The 15,338-nt window shown below is 42.8% G+C and overlaps 4 protein-coding genes across 4 annotated transcripts; 3 read left to right on the top strand and 1 right to left on the bottom strand.

The window, feature by feature from the left end:
• The first annotated feature begins 39 nt into the window (after nt 1-39).
• On the top strand, nt 40-5,636 carry blzf1 (basic leucine zipper nuclear factor 1). The gene is made up of 7 exons (XM_056607640.1): nt 40-235; nt 1,526-1,591; nt 2,002-2,420; nt 2,908-3,107; nt 3,478-3,606; nt 3,796-4,012; nt 4,643-5,636. Exons 2-7 carry the CDS (start codon nt 1,567-1,569, stop codon nt 4,826-4,828), a joined length of 1,176 nt encoding a protein of 391 aa, XP_056463615.1. The 5' UTR covers nt 40-235; nt 1,526-1,566; the 3' UTR covers nt 4,829-5,636.
• trmt10c (tRNA methyltransferase 10C, mitochondrial RNase P subunit) lies at nt 4,013-7,620 on the bottom strand. Its single transcript, XM_056607639.1, has one exon. The coding sequence runs from the start codon at nt 7,398-7,400 to the stop codon at nt 5,925-5,927; it is 1,476 nt and encodes a 491-aa protein (XP_056463614.1). The 5' UTR covers nt 7,401-7,620; the 3' UTR covers nt 4,013-5,924.
• A 239-nt stretch (nt 7,621-7,859) lies between these two features.
• txnl4b (thioredoxin-like 4B) lies at nt 7,860-9,141 on the top strand. The gene is made up of 3 exons (XM_056608509.1): nt 7,860-8,078; nt 8,467-8,618; nt 8,720-9,141. Exons 1-3 carry the CDS (start codon nt 7,947-7,949, stop codon nt 8,883-8,885), a joined length of 450 nt encoding a protein of 149 aa, XP_056464484.1. The 5' UTR covers nt 7,860-7,946; the 3' UTR covers nt 8,886-9,141.
• Nucleotides 9,142-9,376: 235 nt separating this feature from the next.
• Nucleotides 9,377-12,677, top strand: mrpl16 (mitochondrial ribosomal protein L16). Its single transcript, XM_056608508.1, has 5 exons — nt 9,377-9,616; nt 9,767-9,838; nt 10,639-10,787; nt 10,995-11,288; nt 12,273-12,677. Exons 1-5 carry the CDS (start codon nt 9,562-9,564, stop codon nt 12,462-12,464), a joined length of 762 nt encoding a protein of 253 aa, XP_056464483.1. The 5' UTR covers nt 9,377-9,561; the 3' UTR covers nt 12,465-12,677.
• The last annotated feature ends 2,661 nt before the right edge of the window (nt 12,678-15,338 follow it).

Here is a 15,338-nt window from a genome sequence, read left to right as displayed (position 1 = left end):
GGACATTTTAAGGTTACACTGCCGACAGCCCCGTGTTCTCAGATCAGAGGACCAACCTCCTGTCCCTTTCAGGGAGGCTGTTGTTTGAGAACGGACTCCGATCCTAGATCCTCCGACTGAAAATAAGCCGGAAGCCAGGAGGCAGCAGCCAGCTGCCAGAAGCCAACAATATCCGGTCTGGATAACATGGAATCAAACAGAGAGAGAAGTTTACTGGAATAAAATCCTCTGGTCGGTAAGTAAAGATTATACTACACGTAATATGTTGTACTATGTTATTAATAGCTAGCTGCATGATGTCATTTTCAAAACTATGATAATAGTAGGTAGCTACGTGATGTCATATAGATGGTATTTACAACACTATGATGTTTGTATGGAGCTAACATTACATGATGTGATAATGATATGTAACGAATGAATGAATATATGATAATTAACAACACTAGGGTGGTATTTATGACTCTATGGTGTTTGTTGCTAAAAACACAAAAGTCATCACAAAAGAAATGACTACGTTTGTGTTTACTGTTGTCTCTTTTCTCTTTCTGTCTCGTCTCTGTCTGGTAACAGTGCATGTTTTACTCTTTTTAAAGTGAGACTCAAACAGTGATTTGTCTCAACACTGTATGAATGACTTGGACAATGAAACGTCCATAGATATATCTGTTACAATGCATTGAATCCCCCTTCAACCTTTAATCAAACAGTTTGTCAAATTGTTTTAATTATCCAATAATCTGAATGGGTTACAGATACTCTTCGAAAACTTTTTTTTTTCCTATTTAAACGGTGTCGTTTTATATTGAAACGGATTAGTGTCTTATGACAACTTCATGGTTTTCTATTAAAAGTATTGTTTAATGTTGAAACCAAACATTAAACTATACTCATCCAAAGAGCATTGTTTTAATGCTCTAGAAGTAGATTTATCTACAAACAGGCAACGTTTCGATCGCTAGGGATCTTCATCAGGCATTGAGAACAATGGGTGAGACGACTTATGTCACATGACCCAAAAGGGAAACCTGTCTTATTAACAGGGCGTACCCAAAAAGTGACAAATGGCACAACATGCAACCGAAGGCACTGGCTTACATGCATTGCATGAAACCACAAGAGTCAATGACACATCAAGAAAAGATAAATAAATAAAGAAAAATAATAATAATAAAAAATATAAAGACAGATAATAGAAAATAATGGATAATGAAGAACCAATAATATAAACTGCAATCATCACAATAAGCAATTTTTTTGAATAAAATACACAATGATCCATTCCTCATATATAAGCAGAGAAGGAAGTGTAATTGTAATTTCCATCAGATAGTGGAGGGAAAAACTACAGAGCATTATCAGGTGGCTGGTCTGCTGTAACGATCAGATTAGATACGTTGGGTGAGCGTTTAAAGGCTAAACGGGAGGGCTGTCTTTGATGAAGCGTCTTTCAGAGATGGATCATGGATTATGTTGAAACCAATTTTTTTTATATGAATGTGTTTCTCTGTATTCTTGATTGTAGGTGAAACTCGTTTGGAACTCCGACCACTGACCCCTGTAACCATGACCACGACTGGGGGTGTGAGAGGTGTGTACTACATTTTAGATTTCAGTTATTATTGCTTGGTTTTATCCCTAGTAACTAATGAAATTCTAATCAACCGGGGATCCAGTTGTTAATTCACTCAGTATTGAACTAATTTAGACATTCACATACATACTGTGACTGTGATGATTCCCAGGCTGTAGCGATGATTAACGACTGACTGTATCGATGATTAAGGACAGACTCAAGCTGTGATAGCGGAACGTAGCTATGATAAAGAACATAATGTTAATTTGCTGAGGACAGGTAATTCTAATTGTGTGTGTGTGTGTGTGTGTGTGTGTGTGTGTGTGTGTGTGTGTGTGTGTGTGTGTGTGTGTGTGTGTGTGTGTGTGTGTGTGTGTGTGTGTGTGTGTGTGTGTGTGTGTGTGTGTGTGTGTGTGGGGCGCTAGGTCGAGCCCATGTCCTTGTCCGAGGCCCAGGCGATGGCATGGAGACGGACAAGCAGTCGGCCCTTCTGGAGGTTCCCACCGAGCGCGTGGCCACGCCCCCTCCCCTGGAGACGCTCGTCCTGAAGCCGGCCTGCTCCCTGCGGCCCGCCCCTCCCCCGCCCGGGGTGCTCCACCTGGGCCAGGTGAGCCGGGCAGCGTGCGCCGAGGTGGAGGTGGTGAGGATTCTGGTTCCCAGGAGCGCCATCAGCCGCAACTGCCGCGTGGCCCCGCCTCCAGAAGGGCCGGAGGAGCGACGCTCCCCGTCGCCCCCCCCTCCGGTGGACGACCGCAGTGCTGCCGAGGAGAAGCTGAAGAACTCGGAGCGCCGCCTGCTGCAGGAGAAAGAGGGGCTGATTAACCAGCTAAGAGTACAGACTGAGGTAACCAGCACTCACTAGTGCTAACCTCCTTCCACTCACTCATCTGGGATCGAGACACCCTACTTTGTTAAAGCAGGACTTCTGGGGGGAAAGTCAATCACACGAGTGAATGAAGCTTTCAGAAGGAGCTTTGAAAAAGTGTTTTTCTCCATTGGTCGTCTTGATTTTGAAACCTTTACAGACACTCTTTTATAGTTTATGGCTGAGTTCACTGTGGCAGCCCGAAAATGTGTTTGCCAGATCCCCGTCTTCAACAACATGATTTGTTGAAGAATATGGAGCAAAAGAAGTTGTCCGCCATCAGACTTAAGATATTAATCTAAATTTGGATTTGTAAGACTAACCACACACTAACTACCTACCTTACTAGTGCTAAATAATTATCACTAACTACCACAAACTAAATCATCTTACTCTTCTAACTTTAACCACATTGATCTGTAACTACCTCGAACTAGCTCTTAATGGTGTTCTGTATGTTCTGCAGGTGAACCGTGAGCTGAAGCGCCTCCTAGTGGCGTCTGTAGGGGATGACCTGCAGTACCAGTTTGAGCGGGCTTCCCGGGAGAAGAACCACCTGGTGCTGGAGAACGAGGCGCTGACGGGGGCTCTGAGGGGCACAGCGGAGCAGCTGGAGAGGATGAGCATCCAGGGCGACGTATGGAGGAGCAAGTTCCTGGCCTCCAGGTACGGCTGTGCAATTAGTACCATTTTGATTTGATTTTCTGGGTCAAACGATCTCCAAACTAATTTAATCAATTGGAAACCATACATCTATATTTTAAAGTTCTCATAGGCAAAGTGATTTTTGGGAGAGAAATGCTGGATGAATGCCTCATGTTTTCAAACTCAAAAATAATCAATAAAATAATCGTGATTTCTATATTGACAAAATAATCGTGATTATGATTTTTTTTTTTCATAATCAATCATCCCTACGTCCAGGTCTCTCATTGGTTCAGAGGCTCAAGGCCATGATATACCAAAAGAGTTCACTTAAGTGACGTGTGTGTGCTGTTGGTTCAATGACCCGCGTGGCGCGCTGTGTGTGGTTCAGGGTGATGGCGGACGAGCTGACCAATAGCAGAGCAGCGTTGCAGCGTCAGAATCGAGAGGCGCAGGGCGCCATCCAGGACCTGCTGTCAGAGAGGGACCAGTTTTCCAGGGGCATGGTGCTCACACACGGGTACCTACAGACCTCCTTCTATATCCCTACCTCTATCATACTATCGATACCTCTAGCTTTACTTCTGTCATGCCTCCATCTGTCATTGAATGTGTTTATTATTTCTCTTTATTCTATAAAGTATGTTATGGTAGGTCTTGTACATTATTTGTATGTTCTATATTTTGAACGTACGGTGTTGTGACCCAGGTGTCTGGAGGAGCTGATGGTGTCCCTGCAGTGGGGCCGGCAGCAGACCTACTACCCCAGCACCCAGGGCCTCACCGTGGGCGAGCTGGCCTCGGCCAACCAGAGGCTGGCCCACGCCATCAGCGGCCACCTGCTGGGCAACGTGGGGAAGAGCAGCGGCGGAGCGAGCACCACTGCTCACATCTGCAACACACCCGCCGAGAAGATGGCTGAGAAGGTCATTTGGCATATATTTATGATCTGTATATAATCTTTATCGTTCTAGTCTGGACAGGGTAGACATGGAAACAGAGTTTTGAAAGCAATGACGTAGTCTACGATTGTTGCGTTGCTGTCAAGTCCTTCTACCAACAGCCACTGACAACCTTATGCCAGTGACTCGCATCTTAGATATATAGGCTATATAGTCATCTTAGGATAGTACTTTGCTGTAGTATCTCTGCATATTTATCAATGCCCAGTTCTCTGTCTGTTTTCCTTTTTGTTTTGGCAACTTTATACTAATTTCTTATCGTCAAAAGCAGTTTCACTCTGTCTCTATTTATGATGTTCCTTGTTAAGCTGCTCAAGGCACAATGGTGCAGGGCTGGTTGGGGGGGAGAGAGAAGGTTGTGATTCCCATGGTTGGGATATATAATCACTGTTTTAAATTAGCATGGCTGTCGACTACATATTGCTAATAAACCCTCTTTAAATTCTTAGCTAGGACACACAATGATATATCATTGTATGATGACGTTTCATTGTTGACAGTGAAACTTTTTCTCTGTCCACCATGAAGTTAACACAAAACATAAACTCCACATGGTAGGTCCATTACTGATCCCGTTTCTCCTCCTCCTCCTAGGTGATGAAGACTCTGGCCCCTGTCTCCCCCCCAAACAGTGAAGAGGAGCCCTCCTTCTCTGACTCCGCCCCAACCAGCTTCCTGGCCAATCAGAAGAGCATCGGGAGGTTCCATCCGTACACACGATACGAGAACATAACGTTTAACTGCTGCGAGCGGTGCTCAGGAGACATCATCGTGCTCTAGTCCCCTGCCCCCCCAGCAGATCTAGTTCATTCCAGATGCCACATTCAGAATGCAGCAATGAACTCTGGGAACTATGGTCTTACTAGGTGATGTGTGGAAAGGCAGTCGGTCCCGAGGCCTATTTACCAACTCGTCAGCTCCGTAAATATCATGTTACTATGATGGTCATTTAAATTTTATAAACGCGTTATCCTTTTTTATTTCAATCCTGGTCAAGATCGCTGGTCTATTTTTAACTGGCCCAAATTAGCAGCGTAGTACTCAGTTGAAAACGCTTTTACCTACCAGGGAAAAATAAAAAAGCATATAAAATGTAATTGGTCATATTCAAATTACTTACAACGTATCAACACAGCAAGGCAATACAAATGTGAAAGGAATGTGCTAATCCTACATATTTGTATTGCCTTTTTTCCAGTACATTTTTAATAATGAGGAGCGTGTGCATTTCTTTCGTTCGCTTTTTCTTCTCTTGGAGGTCAGGACGGAGATCCTGTAGCTCCACTTGGATCTCAAACAGTCTTCCAGACGACCATGGCACTGTCGCTTGTGTGTTTATGCAGTATTTTTTATTTATGACGGTTTTATTTGCATTTCAAACGTATTTCAAAGTTGTGTGTATATTGGTTTAGGCCAGGTGTTGTATGATGCATATGGAGATTTGTCTTCAGGTAATTTATTGGAACTTAATTTGAGTGATCCTGCCCCAACAGTATTGTATACTTTGATCTGCTAATGTTCTACTCAATGATTAGTATCTGATTTGTGTCTCAAACCACAATAAACAAGGTTTATATACTTTTATATCCTCTATTTACCTTGATATACTACACCATTTTCAAACTCTATCTTGTCTTTTACATTCATATTCAAATAGCGCTTCATTTATAACATGTTCCTACGATGGATTTATAATTCCACCCAGCAGTGCATAGATTGTTTTATTCAAAATGGATTCTGATCACAACAAGCTCAGAACTAGAAGACCTTGTCCATCCTCAGTTCAGTATAGAACATACGTTCTAGAACAGAGTGAGGGACAGTAGAACAGACTGGGAACAATAATGTCCAGGTCTAAGACCAACTCTAGAGGTCTTTAGTCCTGCTGATACCACGGTGTCCGCGTCTTGTCGGTCCTCCTTCTGTCCTCTGACGTGCTGTTCTGGGATGATCGTATCCTGGTAACAGGCTGTTTATACTCTCTCTCCCAGGCCATCCCCACCCCCTTGCCACTTACCCCCCGGTCCTGACCACCTCTCCCAGCACCCCAAGGCTCACGAGCCGAACCCTGACGCTCTCTCTGGTCCCTCTGGGGGTATCTGTCTCCACGGTCCCTGGCTGCGGTTCCGCCCCGTTCACTCTGCCTTTTTTCCTGGTAGAACCCGTCGTGTTTCCTCTTGGGGACGAAGGCGAGTGCCTGCTCCCAGCTGCCGGTGTCCTTGATGGTCAGCAGGATGCGGATCATCTGGTCCAGCGTCAGGGTCTTGGCCCCGATCTCCCAGCGGAGGAACTGGTCCAGTGGGAGGCGCGCTGTTGCCATCTGCAGCCGCTTAGCGGTGGCAAAGGACCGTCCCGTTTGGATTGAGCGGTCCACCATCGCACCAACCACATACACCTTGGACGGGTCGAAGGTCCGTAGGACGTTGGGGGAGTCAGCTGTGAGGTAGACGAGCTGTTCCTGAGGAAACACGTCCACATGGCGCTGTGGTGTCTCTGTGATGAGGAGGCGGTCCCAGGCGTCCTCGCCGTAGCGTTTGACCAGCTGCTGCCGGTAGCCCCCTTCTGGCTGCAGGTTACAGAGGTGGAGATGGAAGGGGTCCAAGGACCGGCGGTTGCAACTTTCCACCTCCAACATCTGGGACACAGAGTTCGTCAACTCCTGCGGGGTCATGTGCGCCTCGTAGCTCATGTCAAATACTAGCGGCTGACCAAAGTTCATGGCCTGGGCGCCGCGCCACCCCAGCAGACGGTCGAGCCAGTGATCGCGGTACTGCATCAAGAACGAGTTCTTGACGGGCGGTCGGTTTTCTAAGGTCTCGGGGAACTCGGCCAATCTCTGCTCCCTCTCGGCCCTCTTCTTCTCTTGCTTCTCCTTGCTTTTATTCTTGTGGCCCTCCCGGATGGCTAGGAATTTTAGGTACTTCTTCTTGGAAGACTTGGTTGTGAGTTCTGCTAGCGTCTTGACATCCTCGTCCGTTATCTTGTCTGGAACCAGCTTCCCAGCCTGGCGCCACATGGAGACCAGCTCCCGAGTCGCCGCCAGCACGCAGCCACTTGGAGAATCTGTCGAGTCCCCTTTCTTCACCTGCTCTTTATCTTCCTCAATGCTTTCATCCACTGCTGTCTGGGACCTCATCACAGACTTCCACAAGTCCAAATCTATTTTGTCCCCCTGGTCCGGCTGGGATGCATCTGTCCTTAGGTAACGCCCAGAGCTGAAGCTGCGGGAAGAGCAGACTTGTCCAGTGGGAAAGGTCCCAATGGAAAAATGTCGAGTCCCAGAAACACTCCATAGCCTCCATAATTCAACAGATACCCGTCGGGAGAATAGCCCCATCATTTCTAATGGCATTGATTGGCTGCTCTCCTCCCGTCTACAGAGATGAACCACACATCCTTTTAATAATCATTAATGATACGAAGACAACCTTACATCTCTTCCAACGTCGCACACCAGCCTGGTTCCACGCCAGGTTTTATTTATGACAATAAGAGTAAGCGCAAGATCCGAATGTTGAACCGATTGATAGGAGGTCACGTTGTCAACTGGAGTCACATTCCATCTTGCCGCAGTGACCGGGAAACAAGTCACAAAGGTTCCGTACGAGCGTGGTGAAAGTCTTATATAACTATGATTGACCAGAATTTTTCCAATTCTATAAATATATATTTTATCCTATTATTTTAAGATTTGTGAAAGTGTTTTTAGTCATTTATTTTGTATGCTTTTATTTGTATTCTCTATTTTTTAACGGAACTATTTCATGGATAACCTTACAACGCGCAGCACATGTCGGGAAGGTTACGTATTTCCGTCTCCGACCAAAACAAGGAGGAGTGTCTTCTTCTCATCCCTCCATGATTCTCCACTCGTCCCTACCGCTCTTTCCCAAGTATCATGAGTTTGTTTCTGCCCAAGTTGTCGAGTAAAGAGGAGGTCGACGGGGCGATCAAAGGAGTCGCCGAGAAGGTGCTGGTGCTGAGGTTCGGGAGAGACGAAGACTCCTCGTGCCTTCAACTGGACGAGATTGTGAGGATGATGATTATGATGCACAATTTATTGTTGATCAATACAACCTGTAAATCAGTGGAAATCATATACTGTTTAGTAATTCATCAGGAACTTACTGGAGTTCCCCCACCTCCTCAAACTCTGTATAGAAAATTAATATTTACTAGTCAGTCTTGGGTTAGACAACAGAGAGACAGGTCATTAAGGAGCAGGTCAGGGTTAGACAGCAGAGAGACGGGTCATTAAGGAGCAGGTCAGGGTTAGGACATTCATTCTAGGATTCCTTAAGGTAGGCGGACCACATTGGAAGTCAAACCCAGGAACCTACGGCTGGGAATCGCCTAATACACTCCACTATTCTTCTCCCATACTCATGTCATGTTTGCACACTTTCACTCATTCCTAGTTGTCTAAAACGGCTCACAACCTGAGCAACATGGCGTCCATATACATCGTGGATGTGGACAAAGTCCCAGTCTACACCCGATACTTTGACATCAGCTACATCCCCTCCACTGTCTTCTTCTTCAACGGACAACATATGAAGGTGGATTATGGGTGAGTGGTCATATAAATTGTAGATTCTATCCGTTTTGTTTCTTGACCTTTTCTTAGAACTGAAAATCTGCTTTATATATTTTTTGGGTGGGATTCTCCAGGTCTCCAGATCACACTAAGTTTGTGGGCAGCTTCAAGACCAAGGAGGACTTCTTGGACCTTATCGAGGTCATCTACAGAGGAGCAATGCGGGGCAAGATGATGATCAAGAGTCCCATCGACCCCCAGAACATCCCCAAGTTTGACCTCCTGTACCACGGGATATAGCACCCCCTACTACTGACCTCCAGGGCTAACGTACGACGTCTGCAGGACTCGTTGTCGTAGGAGGAGACACACCAAGACTTTGAACTCTCCTGACTCTGACACTCAAAATACTTTGAACTCTGTCGCCATGGAAACTGCTCATGGGGCTTTGATGAAAACTACTGTTTGCACTCACACAAAGTTATCCTGGTATTTTTTTATGGTGATTTTGAAAAGTTGGACAATATATATCCTAAAAATACATGTTTACAAAAGTTCTTATGGATTTTTTGTGTAATATTACTAGTTGTAGACACATATTATCGATATATTATCCTTGTTTGAAAGGGTACATAAATTCTAGTATTTATGTTCCAGTATTAGCTTTTATCCTAGTTAACATAGGAGACAGTGCAGTATAGGGTGGAGTCAGAGGGTGTCGCTGTTTCATTCAACACGGACTAGAGCCATTGAGGTTATTAATCTGGGGGAAGCTTTATGGCCGGAACGTTTGTGATGTACTTTGAAGCGAGGCGGACTCTTGTCGGCAGCGCACAGTCAGCGACCTTCCTCAGCATGATTTAATAATATCAACTTTATCTTTCATATAGTCTCTTTGTTGCATGTTATGTGTCATAGTTGACATGCTATGATAGAGGACTACATGTTTATAGGACGTGCTTATTTCAGGTGAACAATGGTGTCGATATTAAAGAACTCCATCAGCTGCTGGCGGTCGCAAGGACTACAAGGTAGGAATATATCATGTATAATATATCCAGTATAGTATTTAATGATCCTAAAAAATAGAATAGAGTAAGAAAGCTGTATCTGTGCAATGCTGATTGATCAGTAATTATTTATTAAAAAAAATTGGAAACGTCTCTTGTTATTTCTTCCAGGTTGTATTCAGAGTCACATGAGAATCCTGTTTGCTGGAATTAAAACCTATGACGTCCCTCCAGACTACAGCGGTAATTTTATGTTTAATTTAATAATTGGACATTTCCTTACTTGAACATTGTATGCATACACATCACAAGTATAGAGGGGTCAGAATAGAGGAGTATTTGATCGTCGGGTCGCTAGGGACAGGTCCCTACCAATGTCAGGAAACAGGTGAAATGTCCATAACAAAAATCCCAATCAAGACGAAAATATATTTATTGACAATGTGTTCAAATTACATCTCTGTCCTCTTCAAAGCAATAAGACAGATCTGCCAAATTGGCTATCCTTTGGATCATCTGGTCTGCAAAAGCCAATAAAACTCTTCAACAACACTTAATTGTATTCTATAACCTTATTGAATCTGTAACATTACTGAAAACAAGGTATAACTATTATTGCCCTCCATTTCCATAAAGTCGAATGATATTTAATTAACTCATATATTCAATAATATCCACATATGTACATCTATATCTATTCATAGACAGACTGTTAGACTGAGATTATTTAAATTATTTATTGATAAACATACAACATACTAATATTTATCGACACTGTTTATATATTCACTCAATCACTCTTTCAGAGATCCAGGGCATATATAGCTGCTCAGTGTTTTACTTTATATTTATATTTCTTTCTTCTTTATATTTGTACCTTTACCTACCCCGTTTTTCCTTCTCACTGCTGTTCTTGCTATGATACCTGCATTTTCTGCAATTAATAAAGGTTTTATCTTTACTGACCTTATATAAAATGTTCTGTATGAATCGCTACAGAGTGTAGAGCTTCTCTCTAACAACTGTTTTTTTGCTCCCTGAAGACGTGGTCCTGCCAGACAAACCCAAACTGAAGTTCCTCAACAAGGTTCCCAACTTCAAGAAGGCCAAGAAGGAGAAGAAGAAGCTGAGAGACATCCAGGGTCCAGCCCAGGCAGCGAACACCTTCACCGTAGGAAGCTACGCTATCGTGGTAGGTTCAGTTATTTCGTGGTAGGTCCACCGCACAGCTGTGTATGAATAACTAGTTTAATCTGTGTCTTGGGGCGCTAGCATTTCTCTTTCAATTGAAATGTTGCCTTCTTATTAATTCCATGTTAAATCTCAAGCGCTTCTGTAATACTTACTATTGTGTCTTATCAAATAAATGGTCAATATACTGGGTCATGATGTTCACCAGGCCCTGGGAGGCGGATACATCCACTGGGGTCACATAGAGATGATCCGTCTGACCATCAACCGCAAGATGGACGTCCGCAACACCTTCGCCAAGTGGCGCATCAACGCGCCCTACAAGCCCATCACCCGCAAAGGCCTGGGCCAGCGCATGGGCGGGGGCAAGGGCGCCATCGACCACTACGTCACCCCCGTGCGCTGTGGGAGGCTCATCGTGGAGGTGGGGGGCCGGATAGAGCTGGGGGAGGTGGAGCCCATCCTCGTTGAAGTGGCCAAGAAGCTGCCGTTCCCAGCCAGGGTGAGTGAGGCGCCACCGTCCACGGGACCACCCTGTTCTGTGATAGGACTACTTTTCCCTTCTTAAAAGGCGAATTAGTGGGCTGCCATTAACTCTTTTTAGCCTTATCATTACTTCGTAATCTCATTATTACTATGAACTTATTATTAGTCTAAAGGGGGGGTGTTTTCAGGTGTAGTAAAGGGGTCGTGTTTTTAGGTGTCATAAAGGGGTGGTGTGTTTCGGGTGTAGCAACAGGGTGGTGTAGTAAAGGGGTGGTGTGTTTCCGGTTTAGCAACTAGGAATGCACCGAATATTCGGCCACCGAACATTTTCGGCCGAAAATGGCCCAAAAAATTATGTTCGGTTTCGGCCGAAGGAGTATAAAGGCTGAACATAATACACCGAACATTTTTTTTTCTTTTATAAAAAAAAATAATAATGTTTTACTCATTTATTTAAAGGTACATTGTTCTTAAATTCTTGCTATAATGTCTGCTGGAATGTTAGAAAACGTTCAGTATTAAATAAATATTTTGTATCATATTTGTAATTGATTTTTTTTATAGAAAAGCAAGACAAAAAAAATGGTGAAAAATTAAAGCAAAATGAATGAAAAACATTAATAGCCACATTCGGTATTCGGTTTCGGCCTTCGGCCAACTGTTTTTGTATATTCGGTTTCGGTTTCGCCCAAAAATTTTAATTTCGGTGTATCCCTAGTAGCAACAGGGTGGTGTAGTAAAGGGCTGGTTTTTTTTGGGCGTAGTAAAGGGGGGGTGTTTTCAGTTGTAGTAAAGGGGTGGTGTGTTTCGGGTGTAGTAACGAGCTGGTGTAGTAAAGGGGTGCTGTGTTTCAGGTGTAGTAAAAGAGTGGTGTGTTTCGGGTGTAGTAAAGGGCAGGGGTGGTGTAGTAAATGGGTGCTGTAGTAAAGGGGGTGCTGTGTTTCAGGTGTAGTTAAGGAGTGGTGTGTTTCGGGTGTGTGTAACCGGCGTTGTATTTCAGGTGGTGAGCCGGGAGAGTCTGGCCGCCATGCACGCAGCGCAGGAGGAGAAGGAGCAGAACAACCAGAACCCCTGGACCTTTCGCGAGGTCGCCCAGGGCAACATGTTGGGCATCAGGAAGGTTCTGAGCCCCTTGGACCTCCACAACCACGGGCGCTTCACCGGGAAGTTCCACTTGCCTGGCCGGGTCTGACGCCCTCATGGTTTAATGTGTAATGTTACGGTTGATTAAGAGTACCACTGTGTGGAAAGTTCACGTCTCAGAAGATTAAATGTGTTTATAAGATCTCCCTCTCTCTCTTCATTTGAGATGTTGTGTTACAGATGTTGTCTTATGATCATGTGGTGTTATTCATTGAACTTTAGGAATTTGAACTACACCGACAGCCATAATAAATTAGAACAATAACTCCAGCTATAAATAATATATTAGAGCAATAACTCCATCCATAAATATCAATAAGAAAAATATCCAGCTATGAATAATCAATAGGAACAATAACTCCATAATCAATAATAACAATATCTCCTGGTCGTAAACCACTAGAAGAGTGATCATAGCTATAAATAATAAAAAACAATAATTCCTATTCATAATCAACCTTACTTTCCTAAAATAATTAGAGAGAAGGGAAGAAACATCAGGCAGGCCATAATGTTTGAGCCATTTTACTTTATTTGACTCATTTAAATGAATGAGGAATGCCTCCATCTGGTGTTCACCAGAGGTAGCGACAAAGGCCTTATAATCAGGGCGGATATTGCACGCAGGTGTGCAAAACGAACGAGTAGGGTTCAGCCAAGTTTACATAGGAATGAATAGGCGCCGTTTTTGAATCCGTTGTCCATTTTATAATATGTCCATGGGCTAGCCCAATATGTCCATGGTGTGGACTTGGGACCGTTAAATATCCCAGGATGCATTTCGCATTTCGCATTTCGTATTCCTGATTTAAAATATCAGTGTGTAAGCTATAGGCTATATAGGAACATTTTAAAAGTATAACAAAGATGGAGGCCTATTCAACATATTTGCATACTATTATTTTAAAATGAAAGAGGGGTTTTGTTTTACATAATTTGTATTTTGTATAAGTCGCTGATGGTGGAAACCCATCGCAACGGAAATCCCGGTCGGATCCATCCGAGTGTGTGTGTGTGTGTGTGTGTGTGTGTGTGTGTGTGTGTGTGTGTGTGTGTGTGTGTGTGTGTGTGTGTGTGTGTGTGTGTGTGTGTGTGTGTGTGTGTGTGTGTGTGTGTGTGTGTGTGTGTGTGTGTGTGTGTGTGTGTGTGTGTGTGTGTGTGTGTGTGTGTGTATTTCTATTCTATTCTATTCTATACAGTGTTACCCTTTAGGTTTCATTTGATAAAAACGACAGTGTTACCCCTTATATTTAATTTGACAAAGACAACAGTGTTACCCCTTTTGTTTTTTTTCATGACGACCAATAAAAAACAACAGAGTTACCCCTTATGTATCTTTTCATGACGACCAATAAAAAACAACAGTGTTTTATTCATGACGACCAATAAAAAACAACAGTGTTACCCCTTGTGTTTTTTTTCATGACGACCAATAAAAAACAATAGTGTTACCCCTTATGTTTTTTTTCATGACGAACAATTAAAAACGACAGTGTTACCCCTTATGTTTTTTTTCATGACGAACAATGACAAAACGACAGTGTTACCCCTTATGTTTTTTGTTCATGACATGATAGCATTACGTTTAAAATTAAAGATATTGTGTTTTCCACAGAAATTGAGCCGCGGTCTCCAGTGGGTTAGGCAGAGAACACTCCACTGCACCACGAGGCGATGACAATACACAATAATCAATCATCAATAAAGAGGATATACATGACATTAAAATGTATGTGTGTATTTCTATTATTTCCCTTATGTTTTTTTTCATGACGACCAATAAAAAACGACAGTGTTACCCCTTATGTTTTTTTCTTGACGACTGATAAAAAACGACAGTGTTACCCCTTATATTTTATTTGACAAAGACAACAGTGTTACCCCTTATGTGTTTTTCATGACGACCAATAAAAAACGATAGTGTTACCCCTTATGTTTTTTTTCATGACGACCAATAAAATACAATAGTATACCCCTTATGGTTTTTTTCATGACGACCAAAGAAAAACGACAGTGTCACCCCTCATGTTTCCTTTGGTAAAAACGACAGTGTTACCCCCTATGTTTTATTCGACACATTTCGACAGTGTTACCCCTTATGTGTTTTCCATGACGACCAATAAAAAAACGCCAGTGTAACCCCTTGTGTTTTTTTTCATGACGACCAATAAAAAACAGCAGTGTTACCCCTTATGTTTTATTTGACAAAGACAAATAAAACATATTTTTATTTGTCAGGATATACTCTGATGGAAACGTAAAGTGTTACCCTTTACGTTTCAATTGATAAAAACGACAGTGTTACCCCTTATGTTTTTTTTCATGACGACCAATAAAAAACAACAGTGTTACCCCTTATGGTTTTTTTCATGACGACCAAAGAAAAACGACAGTGTCACCCCTTATGTTTCTTTCATGACGACCAATAAAAAACGACTTATATTATATTTGACAAAGAAAACAGTGTTACCCCTTATGTTTTTTTCATGACGACCAATAAAAAACAACAGTGTTACCCCTTATGTTTTTTTTCATGACGACCAATAAAAAACGACAGTGTTACCCCTTGTGGTTTTTTTCATGACGACCAAAGAAAAACAACAGTGTTACCCCCTATGTTTTTTTTCATGACGACCAATAAAAAACAACGGTGTTATCCCTTATGTTTCTTTCATGATGACCAATAAAAAACGACTTATATTATATTTGACAAAGACAACAGTGTTACCCCTTATGTTTTTTTTCATGAAGGCAAAAAAACAACAACAGTGTTACCCCTTATGTTTTTTTTCATGAAGACCAATAAAAAACAACAGTGTTACCCCTTATGTTTGTTTTCATGACGACGAATAAAAAACAACAGTGTTACCCCTTATGTTTTTTTTCATGACGACGAATAAAAAACAACAGTGTTACCCCTTAT

This window comes from Gadus chalcogrammus, chromosome 14, assembly GCF_026213295.1.
Source record: "Gadus chalcogrammus isolate NIFS_2021 chromosome 14, NIFS_Gcha_1.0, whole genome shotgun sequence".
In the NCBI taxonomy this organism is placed as follows: domain Eukaryota; kingdom Metazoa; phylum Chordata; class Actinopteri; order Gadiformes; family Gadidae; genus Gadus; species Gadus chalcogrammus.
Note: the sequence above shows the minus strand (reverse complement) of the source record. Positions and strands in the feature narration are given on the sequence as shown.

Coding starts and splice junctions, on each gene's coding strand:
- mrpl16 (XM_056608508.1), top strand. CDS start 9,562: ATGGTGTCGATATTAAAGAACTCCATCAGCTGCTGGCGGTCGCAAGGA. Junction 10,788..10,994: donor TAGGAAGCTACGCTATCGTG/GTAGGTTCAGTT, acceptor GATGTTCACCAG/GCCCTGGGAGGCGGATACAT. Junction 11,289..12,272: donor AGCTGCCGTTCCCAGCCAGG/GTGAGTGAGGCG, acceptor GTTGTATTTCAG/GTGGTGAGCCGGGAGAGTCT.
- trmt10c (XM_056607639.1), bottom strand. CDS start 7,400: ATGCCATTAGAAATGATGGGGCTATTCTCCCGACGGGTATCTGTTGAA.
- txnl4b (XM_056608509.1), top strand. CDS start 7,947: ATGAGTTTGTTTCTGCCCAAGTTGTCGAGTAAAGAGGAGGTCGACGGG. Junction 8,079..8,466: donor GCCTTCAACTGGACGAGATT/GTGAGGATGATG, acceptor ACTCATTCCTAG/TTGTCTAAAACGGCTCACAA. Junction 8,619..8,719: donor CATATGAAGGTGGATTATGG/GTGAGTGGTCAT, acceptor GGGATTCTCCAG/GTCTCCAGATCACACTAAGT.
- blzf1 (XM_056607640.1), top strand. CDS start 1,567: ATGACCACGACTGGGGGTGTGAGAG. Junction 1,592..2,001: donor CACGACTGGGGGTGTGAGAG/GTGTGTACTACA, acceptor GTGGGGCGCTAG/GTCGAGCCCATGTCCTTGTC. Junction 4,013..4,642: donor CCGAGAAGATGGCTGAGAAG/GTCATTTGGCAT, acceptor TCCTCCTCCTAG/GTGATGAAGACTCTGGCCCC.